This window comes from Anas platyrhynchos, chromosome 7, assembly GCF_047663525.1.
Source record: "Anas platyrhynchos isolate ZD024472 breed Pekin duck chromosome 7, IASCAAS_PekinDuck_T2T, whole genome shotgun sequence".
NCBI lineage: Eukaryota > Metazoa > Chordata > Aves > Anseriformes > Anatidae > Anas > Anas platyrhynchos.
Window position 1 is genome coordinate 33,441,200 of NC_092593.1, and position 17,017 is coordinate 33,458,216.

General features: G+C 42.3%; 1 protein-coding gene across 38 annotated transcripts in view; it reads right to left on the reverse strand.

Annotated features, from left to right (window-relative positions):
* The window catches only part of MAP2 (microtubule associated protein 2), a 174,322-nt gene that overhangs the window by 11,808 nt on the left and 145,497 nt on the right, over positions 1–17,017 (reverse strand). For 20 of the 38 annotated variants that reach the window (XM_072040449.1, XM_072040447.1, XM_072040446.1 and 17 more), the window contains 4 exons: positions 15,407–15,468; positions 11,260–11,445; positions 9,724–9,877; positions 7,759–8,102 (listed from right to left, as the gene is read on the reverse strand). In XM_072040449.1, the coding sequence (XP_071896550.1) occupies positions 7,759–8,102; positions 9,724–9,877; positions 11,260–11,445; positions 15,407–15,468 (746 nt within the window). The remainder of the gene's footprint in view (positions 1–7,758; positions 8,103–9,723; positions 9,878–11,259; positions 11,446–15,406; positions 15,469–17,017) is intronic. The other 18 variants (XM_027461374.3, XM_027461373.3, XM_038181823.2 and 15 more) reach the window with 3 other exon arrangements.

A 17,017-nucleotide genomic window follows, 5' to 3' on the forward strand; every position in this document is an offset into this window, starting at 1 on the left:
TCATTGCTGCCTCTAATCATTCAGTTCAGCTTTCCCAACAACAAGGGAAGCCCACAACTTATCAGTGTCTGGGCAGATAATCCATAAAAAACCTTCTCTCCTGTGGCTTACTGGTGCACACCAAAATGAAGATGCTCAGAGAACAAAAACTGAGAAGCTGATAAAATTACAGGCTCTGCATGCATTTTCCAAGAAGCTGATGATTTATGTTCTCCCTGCCATGCAATTATGGTCTTTGAGAAGTTCTACCACAAACACTGAGCCTAAAGCATTTAAAATTACTCTAGCCTGGCTCCACTTGTCATTTGAACATGCTGTGTGGGGCTGTGATCTTGGAAAAAGCTCAGATTCCTAACAACTTATCAAAGAAGGCAGGTTCCTCCTACTTAGCACAGCATCACAGTCATTTGACACAGCTGCACCCCAGGAAATAGACATTATTTCAGTGTTTGCTCTGCTGGTTAACAAAGGGATTGAATAAGACAAGAGTTTGTTGTGCGTGGGAACTGAGGGTAAGTTCAGCACCTGATTAGAATCAAGAAGCAGTTTTAATTGCTTCCACATCCCTACGCTCCCAAGGACAAATGATACTACACTTTTGATGCTCCTGGCAGAGGCTACAGGTAGAGGAAAGGGAGAGCAAGGGTATTTCCTTGACCTAGCAAAGCCCTTGAAAAGAAAGTGGGTGCCCCAGACTTTCCACATCTGCACACAGAGCTTGAGATGATATTCAGCCTCTGTTACTGAATTTACTCACAAGAAGTTGCTGGTTGCACACACCAGCAAAGCTGCCAGCCTGAGCACTAGTGAGATGCAAAATAAAAGGCTGCACTGGACACTGCATGGAGAAAACGATGTACCATTCCTCATCTGATTTTGCAAAGGGTGAGCAAAATTTCTGACCTTTAAAAACATAGCCAGAGGCAGACACTGGCCACGTAGTATTTTGGCCTGAATAGCTGAACTGTAATAAAACAATTACAAACTGAAAATAGATACTTTTGATGAGAAGTGTCAATAAAATAAAAGAAACGCCTTGCAATCAACCATGTCTTTAGTACTTGCATGGGATAATGATGGCTGATTTACATCTCTCACTGTGAAGAACTTGCAAGCTTCTTTCCACCCATTTGCACATCACAGGATTCATCTAATTAATAAGGTGGCCACATCGATCTAGGCATGTCAGTATAAGTAAAGGAAAGAAAAGCCACCATCAGCATAACACAAGAGCAGAAGAAATCTTTTCTGAGGGCATCTTTACTACCAAAATCTCATACTTTAAATAAATTTGAATATTTATATCATGGCCACTGATTAATATGACATACATGTATATGTTACTAATTGCCCCAAGCACATAGATTTCTGTTAGAAGATGTTTTCATATTTATCACAGAGAAAAAAACAAATGTGATCGTCTCTTAAAGAATTAATCACTGAAACAGAAAGTAATATTTTACCTTTAAATCTAACATCTAGCATGGTAAACTTTGTTCTGATTGCATGATTATGGTAGAAATACTGAGAGGTTTTGTGTAATTGTGCTAGAAAATGCAAAGCAGAAAGACCACTTCCTATGCTGAGGAGTTTACAGTCAAGAGACAAAAGCTCAATCTAACAGACAGCTCCAGGAACTGCAAGATCCAGGGCAGACACATTTTAAAACTGCTCTGTGATTACACTTCTCACTAAATCTGAGGAGCTGGTGAAATGAATGGAAAAGGAAATCGAAAGAGATTCATGTACTGCAAGAAAAAAAATCCTAGGAGCAAAATTAATTCATCTAAAACCCAATAATTCTGCTGATTTGTGTTTTAGTACTGCCATAAACAAACAAACAAACAAATAAATAAACACAAAACAGATTTTGCTAGACAACAGTGTTTGATCCTTAGATTTTAGAAGGAGTGGTTGCTATTCATGGAAGGAGTACTGATAACCTCGGGTATCAAAGTATCAAGAGTTTTAAATCACTTCCACAGCTTTAAGAAATGAATTTTGAGTCACAATGCCTGGGCTTTCTTTACTGCAGCATAATGGAGAAAATTAGGCTGGTCAGTCCAAGTCAGAGAAACATCTTGTGTTTTATTTTTTTATGCAAGCTGGTTTTCTCAAAGCTAAGCAGACCCTTAGCATTTCTTTTCCTTGTCCAAATCCAAAATTCCAAGACAACAACTAAGGTTTTTATCCTTTCCTTTCCTGTCCCTTTCCATCCAACATTAAACTTTTTTTCATATTCCCATGCAAGATAGAACACTATTAGATAACTAAACAGCTCTGGTCCAGATTGTGTATTGCCTGAACATTTTCCCAATAAGAACAGCGTTCTCCATTTTATTGCCAAAATCTAGGCTCCCTAGAGATGAGTTGAAAATGCCTCCTGTGCTGAACTTGCTGCTGGGATGACTCAGGCTGTCAGAGGTATGTCCTGGTACCTTCAGCCTACCCCAGAAAATGGTACAGCTTCTCCCCGTGCTATTAAGGAGACCAACAAGGTATGGTACATCGTGGCCAGGATTTGTCTCTAACATTAGCCAGCTGCTTAAGCTGCTGCTGTGGTGAGTGGATTTTGGGGTTTTATGTTCAAAAAGGGGTTCCCAGTCCGTCCTCCATGAGCATGATGCACATTTCACAGATGGCTGAGGCATGCCAGTGAAGTTACTCTCCTCCAGCCATAGATCGAGTGAACGTCAGACCTGGACTAAAAGTCCCAATTCCCTGCTCATTTCTACCAACCAAACACCTTTACACCTTTCTTCAAATAAGCTTCCTGAAACTTGCTAGGGTCTGGCAGTGATTACCACTTTTTTTTTTTTTCCCTAAAATATAACTCAGAAAAAAAAGGATTTTTTTTTTTTTTTTCCCAGAATAATTCAAGGCTTAACTATACACAGGCAAGCTTTCCATTAAGTGAGTGTAATCTGAACACAGGAGCTGCAAGATGTTATTTCTATACAATAGGCAATGATCAGCCAAAATTATAAATTTCGAAAACTTAAAAATTATGTTTTTGAGCTGTGAGAGAGTGTTGAAATTGTGCCTGAAACTCCTAATTTCTCTTTGCATTTGTAGATCTGCAATTAACAAGGGATGGATTAGTTTCTAATTTTAAACGTAAACAGGCAAACATACAAATTGACAAACAACTACTCATCATTTCCTACATTTCCCCTAATTTTCAGTCTAGAACAAATCCTGTAAATGTCTTCTAAATCCACAAAACGTGGAATGTATAAAGGAAACGAAAACAGACTGATAGAGATGAAATTACCTTATGGTTAAGAACTGTTGACTTGGTAAATTCACAAACCGATTTCAATGAACGCAGCTAACAGTGTGGAAACAATTGCCTCCCAGCCCCTCATTAGCCAACTCCTCAACCACCAGCCAGGTTACAACGTGCAGGGAGCCGATCCACATCTCCCTGCAGATGCCTCCCGTGGTCCTGGTTTTGGAAAGCACCAATGCCTGGGATTACCTTAAACCTTAGGGCTTATTTATGTTCATCACTTTTGTCCTGAACAGAGAGGCTCTTAACTTGAGCCAAAGTGCTTTGGACTCATCTATGTAGCAGACTGCAACAGAGAAGCAGAAAAAGTGCCAGAAGGAGATGAGAGAGAAGGGGACTAAGTTCAGACCACAGTTTTTGCTGTGCCTGTATTCTCCACTGTCTTACAGGATGCTTTTCATCAGCCGCTGCACTGATAGCACATAATCTAGATTTTCAGATTGATTTTTGGGCCATCATCAGTGTTTGTAACTTGGCACAAAGACGTGAAGCAGAAGGAAGAGGACTTACGAGATGATGTCTCAAGGGGAACTTGCTGAATACCCTCCTGACCTGCAGCTCTCCCAGGAGGTGTTCCAGCTGTTGGTGGGCCACCAACATGTCGGTCTCTGCTCTGGCTTTGCAGCTAAGGCAGGGAAGACGTCAGGAGCCCACTGTTCTCTGCAGACCAGGTCATAAATTGTGATAATGGGGCAATGTGTGTTTATGCACTGGGGGGGAATCGCTCCTGCCAACCACATGGATCTTGAAGCTAACAGGGAAGGACTCAAGCAAAAAAAAAAATGTGCAAAGACAGTGACATCTATTCAAGCCTCCTCTTCTGCCCAGCTCTGAGGTGTCTTATCCTTCCGTGTACTGGTCTCTTTTATCATTTAATGCTGATGCCTGTTGATTTTTGCCAGCATTTTTGTGGTTTCTAAACAGGTTCTGCTGAACAGTGGTGTCATCAATTTATTCAGACTTTCTGACCCATAACTAAATGCACCTTGTTTTCTACAGTTTAAGGAAAATGGTGAAGTTCTCTCTTTAATCTTCCTAGAAACCTTCAAGGAACATTTAATTCTCCAACACGGTGGGGGATTTCATTTTAATACATGTCATCTTACTCCTTCCAAGGCCCCTGGCTGTTACCATAGTTAGTGATATTTTTGACCTTATGTACAGCATTCCAGTCTGTACAGCCCCGCTCACTTTTATGGGGCTGTGCTGATTCACAACCACTGAAATTCTTGCCCATGGCTGAGATTTATATCTAAATTTCAAGGTTAAATTAAAAGAAATCTAAGTTGGCTTTATCCTTGGTTGCTGGCCTATGATGCTTTATAAATACCCTAGCTGGTCAGTAACAAAAAGATTCAGTTGATGACTTTTGTGCGCTGACATGGCACAAACCACATCCATAGGCAGAATTTCAAGATGACAAAAAAATCAAACAGAAAAGCAAAACCCAAGTCTTGGCATGTGCAACAGATTTCCAACCCTTCCCCCAGCTCCCCCCATGCTTCCCTTAGGCTGTCTGAGAAATAACAGATGCAAATGGGTTACTTTTGAAAGCACAGCATTTCCTCCACAGCTGATGCAGTGCTAAAATCCATCTGAAGCCCAGCAGACATACCCATGAGCAAATCGCCTCTGAGCCTTGCCAAGAATGATCCATTTCACCATACTTTACTATAAAGAGAAAACCAGACAACCACCTACTGGCTGCATCACAGCGCAGAGAAGCCCTCATTTCTCCAGACTGCAGAACAGCAATTAAACACATCTCAAGTGATCTATTCCTCACAGGAGCTCAATGCAGGAGCTCAATGCACCGCAGTGTTGGCTTGCTTCTTCCCCTAGACGTGCTTTTTTTTTTTTTTTTTTTTTTTTTCCTGTCAGGTGGAGTAATTTCTCTCCTTTGTTTCCGTGGCTGGCAAGTTAAAGCTGAATTAAAATCAGTCTGCTGGCTGACGAGCTTTTGATGAAATTCAAGGCTGAAGCACTGCACTTCTTTTATTTAGCATTCAAACCTCCCCTGCTGTTTCAGTTCTGCACCTCAGCCTCTGGCAGTTTCACAACGCGGCTGCTTTCTCTAGGACAGCTGTAAGCTCACAAAAGACCTTGTGCTAGGTTAAGATATGCCTCTGGTAAAAGGATAGTCTGTCTCCAAATGACAGTTTTGGGCTGCATATCTGTATTCCTTTAGCGATTTGCATGTCATGTTTATGTACTTAACTTGCCCAGATATATGCTGGCTTTTTGTCTGCTAGTTTTTCCTGTGGTTACTGCTATCAGCACTTCCAGTTCAGGTTATAAAACTTGAGCAGCCTTCTGTTTGCTTCATGTATCATCACTAAAAGCAGATAGCAGATAACAGCTCATTTTAGCCAGTGCAGTACTTGCCACCAGGCGTTAAGGAAGCGAGCAGACACAAGGAAATGAAATTAGCTTTCATGTGTTCCTCTGACAGACCATATACAATTCAACCGCATAAATTGGAAAAGAATTAATCCTAAAACCTTTTGTCTAGACTGAGCAACCATGGCATAAAGGAAACACAAAGCAAAAACTCCATGAGTCTTCCTCTGCCCAACCCACAGCTCAGTGGCCACCCAGCAGTGGGAATTAAAAAACGCTTTGGCTTCCGTGACATTATGTCCACTCAGCAGATTTCCCCTGTGATCCCCAGAAGAGTGAAATGCCCACTGCTGTGCCATTCTTCACTATGCAGCACAGACTGTGGGCAACTGTCAAACTGCTAAGCTGTCTGGGCATGGTTTTTACCCAGGAATACAATTCGCTGTGGTCCTCTAGTGCTCACAAAACACAGAGAGCATCAGGAAGGAGGAGGTTAGGCTAACGTGGTGCTGGTTTTGAGCCCCATGCCCAGCAGCTGGGCTTGTTACGAGGAATGCCAGTCCAGAAGCGCTGTCTGAACTTGTCTTCCAAGCCCCTGTGCCCCCTGACCATCTGCTATGCAATATGTCAAGTGAGAGCTGGCCTCATACAAAATAGTTACACCAACACTTGTCAAAATAAAGGCGGAAGAACCTTTGCTGAGGCATTATCTTCTCAACTTTACCTGAGCAACTGGCTACTGTCCAAATCCTGGGAAGCACTGAATGTGTTAATTTACCATGAAAACAGGATCAATGCTTAAGAGATACCTTACTGTTTAACACGAGCCTGCTTTTTTCTCTGGAAGACCAGCCGTAGGCATAGGTTAGCAACATCAAAAATATTTTTTTTCATTTGATTGTTTTTTTTTTTTGAGGCAGCATTAGGCAAACCTTACTGTTCTGTATGTTCCACCGTGTATTCCAAAACTCAGATATTTATAGAAATATCTGATCTGGAAACACTGTGCAACCCAGCTTCCCAGGATGACTAGCTTTGAAGACAGCTGAATGGGGAAGCATGTTAATCACCCTCATGTCCTGTCCCTGGAGGTGGTTGAGAAGCGAACCTGTGCAGAATCCACTCACATTGACAGTGCCGTAACTCAACAGTCCAAGGGAAGTGAAAGGGAGCTGGGGACACAGAGCATTTTCATGGTGGGGTTGTGGCCACAATCAATATGAAAGGAAGATCTATGGTATTCCCTATCTGTTCTTTCCACAGTCTTCAAAAGCTCCTGCTTACCTTGAAAGCCTATGTTTACTGTCCCTTTCAATGCCTAGTAAGTTCTGTCTATAGCAAAAGGATTTTCTTACCCTACATACATGTTCAGTCTTTAGCGGACAGCAGTGCTCATGATAATATGCTTCAGGGTGTAACTGTACAAGGTATGAGAAACTTTATCCTTTTTTCAGCTTTTAATTTAATCAACGTGCCCGTGAATTCTTCTGCTTTCAGAAAGTGAGAACAGAAAATCGCCATCTGCCTTCTTACACATTCACCTTTTCTAATTTTATACGCCTTCTCCAGTTTATACAATTTAAGTCCTGTGCCTGCTCATTCACACTCTGAAGCAATAAAAACAGCTAAGTCTAATATCTGTCTCCTCCCATCATCTTCAACTTGGGGTGGATTTACCATGTTGGAGGCTACAACTCTCATTAACACTGCCCAACACAATGCACATGGCATGTAAAATGCCACAGGGAAAGGTCATGGTGCTGTGCAATCCTGCTAACATCTATCTAGGTAGACGCTGAACTTGCATGAATTAAAGCAAACCTCCTTATTTTTCTGGTATCAATGAAGATTAAAGAAGCAACAACTGCTTGTATTCAGGCTAAAACATATTTATGGCATGGAGTACCATCTCTTGTTTGAAACTTCTCCCCTGATCTCAGTGAGGCACTGCTAGTTTTCAGCTGGCAAGATAATTTTTCTGAGGACAGTCCTGACCCCTGCAATTTAATGTCACTTAAACTGCATTTGTGAGGAAACTCAAAATGGCTCCCATCCCATACCCATCCTGAAGGTGCACACGTGAGGCTAAATAACATATGGATGAACAGAAAGACTAAAATCCTTACCTGCCCTCCCTTAGGCTGGTATTTGATGTTATCTGTTGATCCAATTTTGGACCTGACGTTCTTGAGGTCAGGTAGAGGCTGATTAATAACTCGCAGCTGCTTTGGAGTGGCTGGAGATTTAGGAGGAGTGCGAATTATGGCAACTTTTTTCTCAGTTGGTACCAGTATGGCAGATTTGGGGGTCCCAGGAGTGTGTGGGGTTCTGGAGTAGCTGGGTGTCCCTGGAGTGCCCGGCGTACGGGAGGAATAGCTTGGTGGTGTCCCTGGAGTGATGGCAGTGGAGCCAGGAGTAGTGGGGGTAGAAGTTCCGCTTTTTCCTGTCCTGCTACGAATTGGTTCTGATCCTACATGCAAGAAGAACAACATTAGACTCACAGAAATACAGCTTTGCTTCTTTATGTGCCTCCTGAGACTGCAACCAGAAGCACCATCTGAATGCAGCCTTCAGGACTTGGCCTGGCAGCCTGACTCACCAGGAAGAACTGTGTCACCAAAGTCAGCAGATTTGGGGGTTAAACCAGACTGGTGAAAATGTTGATGATAATCCCGAAACTCTAGGCATACCACCACTGGGCAGCTGCTCTCTGCAGCTGAGCCCTAGGCAAGCATTCAGCTGATGGTGAACAAGTCTGTTGTGCGGACGGGCAGATGTCCCTCACGTTCAATTGCTATTTTCAAGTAGTGCAGTGAAACAAAGCAGCTACAGAAGCCAACCTTGATTAAAAGTCATATTCTAGTTACATTGACAAGCAAGTTAAAAATATATAAATAGTGGAACATTTTGTAGCAGCTCCATTCCCTGTTAATGGCATTACCAGTCCTTTTCACTGAGGACAAAAACCAGTTTAATAGTGGCATTGTGCTTTCTGCAGCCCACTCTGCTGGTAACTCTCAAAGGCAAATGAACAGAAGCTGAGATCTCGCCATAAGCTGCTTAAAGGAAAGCTTTGCTAAGAATACTCAGGGAGAGAAAGACCAAACCAACCCTCAAAGCCTGCGAACCCCAGCGCTGAGCAGGTGTTATGCGTTTTCACCTTTAAAAGGTTTGGGAATTATAAATGCAATGGGCCTCTCTAGGGCAGTGTGACTAATCAAAATCCCAGTTAAGTGATTGTTAATCATTCTGTTTATTTCATGCCACTTAACAAAAACAACAACAAAAAAAAGGAAATTCTTTACATGACTCACCAGATAGACTGAACATACTCCAATCCCACCTTCAGTTTTGCCTGAACAGTTTCTTCCTTTCCCAACCAACCTTAAACCAGAACCTTTTCACTACATCAACTGAGATAGAAAGGGAAACTTTTTTTCCAATTCTCTGTAGTTTTGGTATATTTAATTTTCCTCCCTCAGCCCTTCACCACATTGGCAAATACTCCATGGCCTCTCAGCCTAAAGAATGGGCTGCTGTGCCAGCTGGCAGTCACTCCGTTTTACCCTTGGAGCATCACCCAAGAATTTCAAAGGACTTCTTTTTTGGTAGAATTTAATCATCTACTTCCCTTAGGTTCTCTTAAAAAGGTCTGAAATTGTTTCCTAAAGCTACAGGAATTCCTACTGGAAAGTAGGCAGTCACATCCAATTTCTGAGGCCTAGGCTGAAATCAATCTAGCAAAAAGTTATGAGAGTATTTATTAAAATTCTAATTGTCCTGTAATTCCTTTTGGCTTCTAAGTTAATATAATTAGTCCTGATAAAGGGACCTGGCTGGTTTCCTATCCTCACTTCCTTGAGTCACTCCACTGGCCAACATCTTGGCATTTCTCACCTGAGACGGTTTATACCCTAGGACTAGAGGCACAGGGAGATCGTTACTGTGAAGCAACAAATTCACAACTTTAACTCTTATGTTCACTTTTCTAAGATACATCAGAATATTTTGTGTTGCCTACTTCACATTTGTCTCATTTTTGTTGTGGAAGACAATAGCAGTAGGAGAGAGTTAACATGCAAAAAACATACGGGTGGTCCGTCGTACTGAAGAGGAAAGGGATGCTGTGAGGGAGAGAGAGTTCTCCTCTCTGTCTCTGTCTCCTGATACAGCTCTTCGAGGAGGAAGGATAGAGGAAGGTCTTGGTAAAGAGGAACGTTTTTCAGGACTCTTGCTTACTCCATCCTAATAGCAACAAAATAAAAAGAGGTTTAGTTTTCAAAATGTCCCACTCCATCCCGTGATTTCTCTCAACCTATATACAAAGGGGAAGCCTCATTCTCTGGGCCCAGTTTACTATTCATGCAGGAAGCTGTGGGATCTAGCCACTTCCCATGTGATCAGCTCCTTGGTGCTTCTTTACTGCATGAAAACACTCACTAGGAGGTCTGGCTCTGGTACCCAGTACGGACAGACCTCTGTTTTTGGAGAGAGATTTCCCTGCGTATTTCCCAAATGTGGTATTTTGCCAGTCTCACCTTGAACAAGCTACTGCTTCCTCAAAATAAACCCTCTCCTTGTAGCAGGCAAAGCCCTTCTTCTACAGGTTTGACTGAGCACGTATCAGTGACTGGTTTTACTCCCACTGAAGGCAAAGCTGTATCTCCCAGGGACTGCAGAGGATGCTAGTGGACTACTGGATTAGGATCTAAATCCCTGTGAAGCCATCATAGATATCATCTCCTTCAAAACAAAGGCAATCATCTACTGATCTAAATATGGATGGGTCAGCACTTGGTTCCTTAGTAAAGGTTTTTTTAAGTACAAACAGAAAGTAAAAGAACTCCTCTGGTGCTCAGTGTGAAATTCGTATGTGAATTCACCTGCAAAGTACCTGCAATACTGGGACACCACACACCACGTTATTTGGTGATGTGTGATTTGATGATGATGAAGTGTAACGATGGCCCCAACCAGTACGAGACACGCCAAGCACAGTGAAAACAGCTTTTAAATGATGTAACAGTCATCAGCTCAGCATCAACATTTGTAAGATGAGTGAACAGTAAACACGGGGAAGCTCGGATGAACTGCCAACCATCTCTTTAAACTTATACTGCAACTTCCTGAACTTGGTCTTAGGCACAGACCAAAAATCTTAAGGTCCTAAAGCCTTTGGCTTCTGCCCTTGTTGCTGGTGATAAGAACTGTACACTCTTACACCGGGGATTTAATTGGTTTTCAGAGTATTAACTGGTTGAAAATTGCCTTTTAAAATTTTCTCCTGGAAGACGAATTAGTACTGCTGGTTTTGCTACTTACCCATGTGCAAAATGGGTGCAACTTCTCAGCAGTCAAAGAAGCAGCATCCATATCATCAACAGAAAGAAGACATCTCTTGCTAGTTATAAGAAATTTCACTTACGTTTCCTCTGGAGAATTTGCTTCATTTTTACCTATTTGCAGCACAGCTAACGTAGCCTGGCAATAAATTTTCCTGCCACTGGAAATTAATCCCAGGTAAACTTCACAGATAACTACCTAGATGTAGCGGGGAGAGAACGTGATCCAGGGAATTTATCTACACATCTCCGAGCTACCTCTCTCTACCAACTCTGCTACCTTACCTTAGCATCTGATTTTGAGTAGGGCAGGCAGTCTCTTGGGCCTGCTGAGGAGGGCCGTACATAATAACTGTCTGTATCGAGAAAAGTGGCCCTTTTAGCAGTTAATGAGCAAGCTGAGCTGGGTCTTGGAGGAAGCAATGAATTTGCTTTAGACTTTGAGGCAGGAATCTTTGACAAAGAGGCAGTCTAGTCATGAGAAAACAAAAGAAAACAGAACATGAAGCTGGACAAAAGGAAAACACATGCAACATGGACCAAAAAAAATGCGAAGCTATGAATTAATACTTTTCCTGTGTCTGGTAATGGTGTCTATGCAGTTCTGACATGCAAAGTTTGAGTTCTGTGATGTTTGACTGAACCCATCTGTGTCTGGACAGATTTACTGATTCTAGAGAGTGCCTTTTTGTGTAAATGCTATCTTTGCCATGTGTTAATAGGACAGAACTGGTGCCAGGCACAGCACTTAGCTGGTACAACTGCTGGCTGGCTGCATTAGGAGCAAGTGCAAAACTACAGGAGCACCAACACATCCTCGTCTTTTAAAACTAAGTTGTGCATTTGTAATATATCCCTCCCGGCTACACTCAGGGATAAAACAGTGGGAGTCTTAGAACAAGGTTACAGCAGCATTCCCAAGATGGCAGAAGGACGTGACAGCAGAGCTTCTTATGCCACTGCATGCACACAAACATCTCCAGTGCACCACAAACACTGTATTTTGTGCATCTGGTGTCACAACAGGAATTTGTAAACCTGTTTTGACAACGTGGGGTACTGGGATAATGAAAGCTTTATATGCTTGAAAGGCTGACATCATATGTCATTTTGGTCAGGTACTGCTCTGATTCTGCATACTGGTAATATCCCACTGAAGGAACAACTAGGCATCAACAAGGCAGACTGTGAATTCTTTGTTGATGCTTCAGAGACCTAGCTGCTCTGCATAAAGAAATTTCCATGAAAGAAAAGAGGGCTACTTGATTAAGCAACACTGTTCTTTCTCCTGCAAGGATAACTGATATGACAAAGAACAATTGCAAGGCTGTTGTCTTGGCAATGTAGTCCTGATTCTCTCTGTATTCATAAAAGCATGAAGTTACTAATAGGAGCAATCTCATTGTAAGTATGGGGTTTAGTAGGGAACTTTAGCCAGGAAAAATTTGGCATTTGATCTCAGCCAGTCATCTAGATTTCCTCAACGTTCGGAAAAGATGCACAAGTTACTCCTTGTCTTTTTTAGAAAATGAGAAAAGAATGGGATAAAACATAACTCACAGTTGTTTGGCCCTCTGTGGACTGGGATCTGGCTTAGGCTACATGGCCAGACTGAAGAAAACTGGGGCTGGGGTCATCCACAGTGCTTATGTACTAATGAGCATGATTAGGAGCTAACAACTGCAGTCCTGCAGTACAGCTCTGACATCTACAGGTATCATTAGCCCTATCCAGTAGCATTACTGGCCATGACAAGAAATCCATTCAAAGGATCGGAGTGCTTCACTAGCAAGTAAGTATTTCTAGAAAAAAACTCTGCAACATATTTATCTTTTAATAATGAAAATAATTATTTTAAACAGAAATTGAACGGTGTGCGTTTCTGTCACAACAAAGGCTTCTCCAGGCTTTGACTGATATGTCATAATTGAATTTACAGGGACCATCCACTTGAGAAAATTTGGGCTGTATTTCTAAGAACACTAATGCTGAAACTATGTGGAAGCATAGCATCTGTCTTGTGTGGCTCCAAAAAGCAGACGTTATGCCAGCACTTTTCACCAGGGTTTCTGAATGTGGGATATAACTGAGCACACACAGTCTGAGGCCCAAATGTTCATTCAGCCATTTTCAACTTTTCCAACTTGAGGGCCATGCAACAAGACCCCGGTGAGACTGGAAAGTCCTTGCAAATTTAGATCCCAGGCACAGTGCAATCTGGGAGACCCCATCCTTTTCACTCACAGTGCATGGTGTCCTCCATGAATATGTGCATCTAATGGGGATGCTAAAGATGGACGAGACCCAGATCTTTCAATGGAAAGCCTGGGGAAAAGGCATGACCTTGAGCTCTGGCATTAACACAATCTGGATCCCCTCTGTTACTTAGCAAGCAAGGCACTTTTTAGTATCAGTAAGAGCAGCAGAGTCTGGTCCAAACAGATTTCAGTGACATGCTCAAGACTGCTAGAGCAAGCAAAGAAACCAAATGCTTCAATCTCTTCCTGCACTTTACCCAGAACACTATTCCCATTACGTTAGAAATAGATGACATGTAACCTCTGCTGTAATTCGTACTGCTGGACATGCCAGCTGTCCACAGGACAAACATCTATGTAACCCTGGCCAAGACCCAGTGATTCGGGGACAGCTGAAGCTGGGAGGCAGAAATCTCAGTTTATTTCAGAGGCACTGCTAAGGCATGGCCGATGTTCTCAGCATCTCACTGCCACAGGTACACAGCTCCTTCCAGCAGATGGAACTGCTTAGCCTTTCCTGAACTTGTTCTGCAAAGCACTATGAAAAATGTGGTTTGAAGACGGGTAACAAACTGACTAGGTTGGATATCTAACATTACCAGCAGCGAGGAAAAGGCTGCACTTGAAGGACATAAAAGCTGAAAATCAGGAAGGAACACAACAACAAAAAGGAAGAGGACTTTACAAAAGCAGAGGTGAAGACAAGGCACAAAAGAGAAAACATCCAAAAGATAAGTGAACATGGCAATCAGAGAAGGGAAGCAACAGGGAGAGAAAGTAAGGAGGGACTAGACTTCTGATCTTTGCCATAAGGTAAAGGACAGGAATAAGAAAGGTGCATAGAAAACAGATCATTTCAGAGAGGGACTTTGCAGTGCTTGTCCTTAAAGCACTCCATGATCACAGAAGGCTCTGAAAATGGGCTAGTATTGACTTCGCTCAGGTGTTGATCAGCCCCTGAGAAAAGACAGTCACAAACCATACTTTTGACTAAGGAGCAAAGCCCACACGGATATTTCTTATTGTTCTAGGAAAGAACTTCTAACAGTTTCCCAGTTATGAGCTGAAATGGGCCAGACATCTCAAATCACATGAAATCCTAGCATCCATGGCTGAATTCAGGCCTAAATTTCAGCGCTGCTTCACAGCCTCAAATCAGCTATGCTGCTTTCATCATTAACAATTTCTTATGATTCATAGCTAGTGTTTAGCACTTTAGAAGACATAGATTTTTGTTCCCCAAATAAAAGACAGTATGGTTAGACAGATGAAACAAATCAGCCATGGGATATATTAGGAAATACAGGGGAATCCTAAGGAACAGCCACACTGTTTACGATGGCTAGCAATGACAAAATATTGTCACACTGCAGATGTAAGTTAGCTTGTGTCAGTGTCATGAAAGAAAGAATTGCATAGGGGATAGTGAAAGAAGGACAAATTGCTGGGGATTTTGGAAGAGTGGGCTAGAAAGAGCACAGGGTCAGCACAGGAGCAGGGCAGAGAGACACTTTGCTGTAGTACCACTGTATTTCTGTAGTATTTGCAATATTTATTGATGAAAACTCAGCAGAGGAGAGGCAGAAGCAGGGAGCAGAACAGGCTGCAGAGCAGCTGAAGGCAAGGCACAGGACTGTCAGAGTAAAACAGACAGAAATCAGTGCTCCAGAAACGAGTCTATCCAAAAGCACTTATTCACGTGTAAAATGCTACTGGCCAATAATTTCCACACGGGCAGGTCTCTGCAGAATGCAAGCATATGTAATGGTGCATCAAAATATACCCAGTGAGTCCTGGGGAGGATTTCTGCCTAGGTGGCAATACAGCAAGGTGGCAGCACGAGCTGGGTGCTGTGGAAAGGTCCAAAGGACACAGCTTATCCCAGAGGGTGACCTTGTTCCAAACGCTGAACAACATTCAGCTCCTGCAGCTTGGAGTCTGTGTGCCCCCTATAGATCTGCAAGCTGTCATCATCATCTACCTGGGCTGTAAGTCAGAGCTAGTAGAAATTATTATTCAGGAGAGGTGGGTTTAATTACCTCTTTAAATGAATAATGAATATGTCAAACAAATTCTAAATGGAACACACAATGAAGTACTGAATTAACACAGGAAGATCTGAAATAAGGACAAAAGGAGATTGTAAAGATGGGCAAGAAGATGATTTTACTCACTGAGAGTTTTTCCTTTGCTTGTTTAAATACGCCAGGAGCCTGGTTTGTTTCACCACCTGCTGCTGAGAGACCCAAAGAAAGACTTGATGGTTAAAAATAATAATAATAAACATTTCCACTTAGCACACTTGTTAGAACACTCATATACATTGGAACTACCACATAAAACAATTACCTCGTGAAGCAGTCTCAGTGAACTGTATATAGAAATGTGCTTACCTTAAAAACGTCCTGTATTCATTTTACTTGAGGTAAAGTGGCATTCTATGTATTTCAAACAAATCCAAGTTTTGTACTTATGTCCCTGGAAATCTAGGAACCACAGTAAAGTTCAAAGAACAGCTGACAGGTGGAAGAGACTCTAGTTCTGAAGGTCCATCCGAAGATACCTTATCACCCTGATTTTCAGAAAGTTCTGAACTGTCCTCTGAAAAGCAGGTTCCTTTAAGCAATCCACAAATTAAAATTTTAAAATAAAGGACCCTGAAATCATCGCTTTTAAAAATAGTAGCCAAAATTCGTAATGGAAAGAGAGCGATTGACTACTGAATTACCACTGCAATTGTGTCAATAAGGTCAGTGTGCCATGGCTCAATCAAGCCCTCAGACTTTAGCATTCACATTATACCTGGGACATCAAGTATAATAATGCACCATTTCATTTATCTGATACAACATGATTCGAGATGAGATTTTTCTTTCTGACTTAGATTCTGTCCTTACAAACTTGTGGAACAAGGGAGCTTTTCAGAAAGCAGGCTATTAGGTCCACTCCAACACCACTGTTCAGGAAGTGATTTGCCTCACAAAAGCTATCTAGATGTGACATCCTTTGGCATCTGTGCCAAAAAAAGCCCTTAGTTAATACAGAAGCAGGATAGTAGACACAGATGACAATCTCTAGGATGTCTTCTAACTGTACAACCAGCCCTAACACAGTGTACGGTTCAGAAACAATTGATTTTCTCCTCTCCTTGTATCCCAGGAATGGTGAGGGGATCCCTGTTTTTCTGCCACACTTCCCACTCGGTAGTTCTGCCCTCTTAATATAATTTCCTTGCTGCTTTTCTAAATTGAAGGAGGAGGAGAGAAAACTTTTCAGGAGGAAATTAATATATGTGGCCACATACAACACTTCCAAATTTGTACCAGGCTTAAGTACAGCAAAGCCCTCCTGTATCGCATTTTACCCCATCTGTTACTGCTGGTTTTGGTGTGTTTCACATCTCTTCTAAATAATCACAAATAATATATTCCTTCCTTCCTTCAGTATTGAACCCAAATCAGCCACCAGTACGAAGTGGAAAGCAGAGCTGTGCTGCTTCTACTCACTTACCTGGAAGCACCACAACTTCTCCATCTGAACAACAGATCTCTCTGTGCTCTGCTACCAGGTTAAGTACACAACAAACACGTTTTGCCTCAGTGGGTGACCCCAGAACTGCAGACATGGAGCAGAAGTGTCCTGCATACTGACTCCTGCTCATAACCGGGCAGTTGGCCTGGCCTTGCCCCTGTCACCACTCCTCTCATGGCACAACAGCAGCAGCATCTCACAGCCACAGAGCACGAGCCGGATTGAGGTTTCACTCCCGTAGCTACATCAGGCAA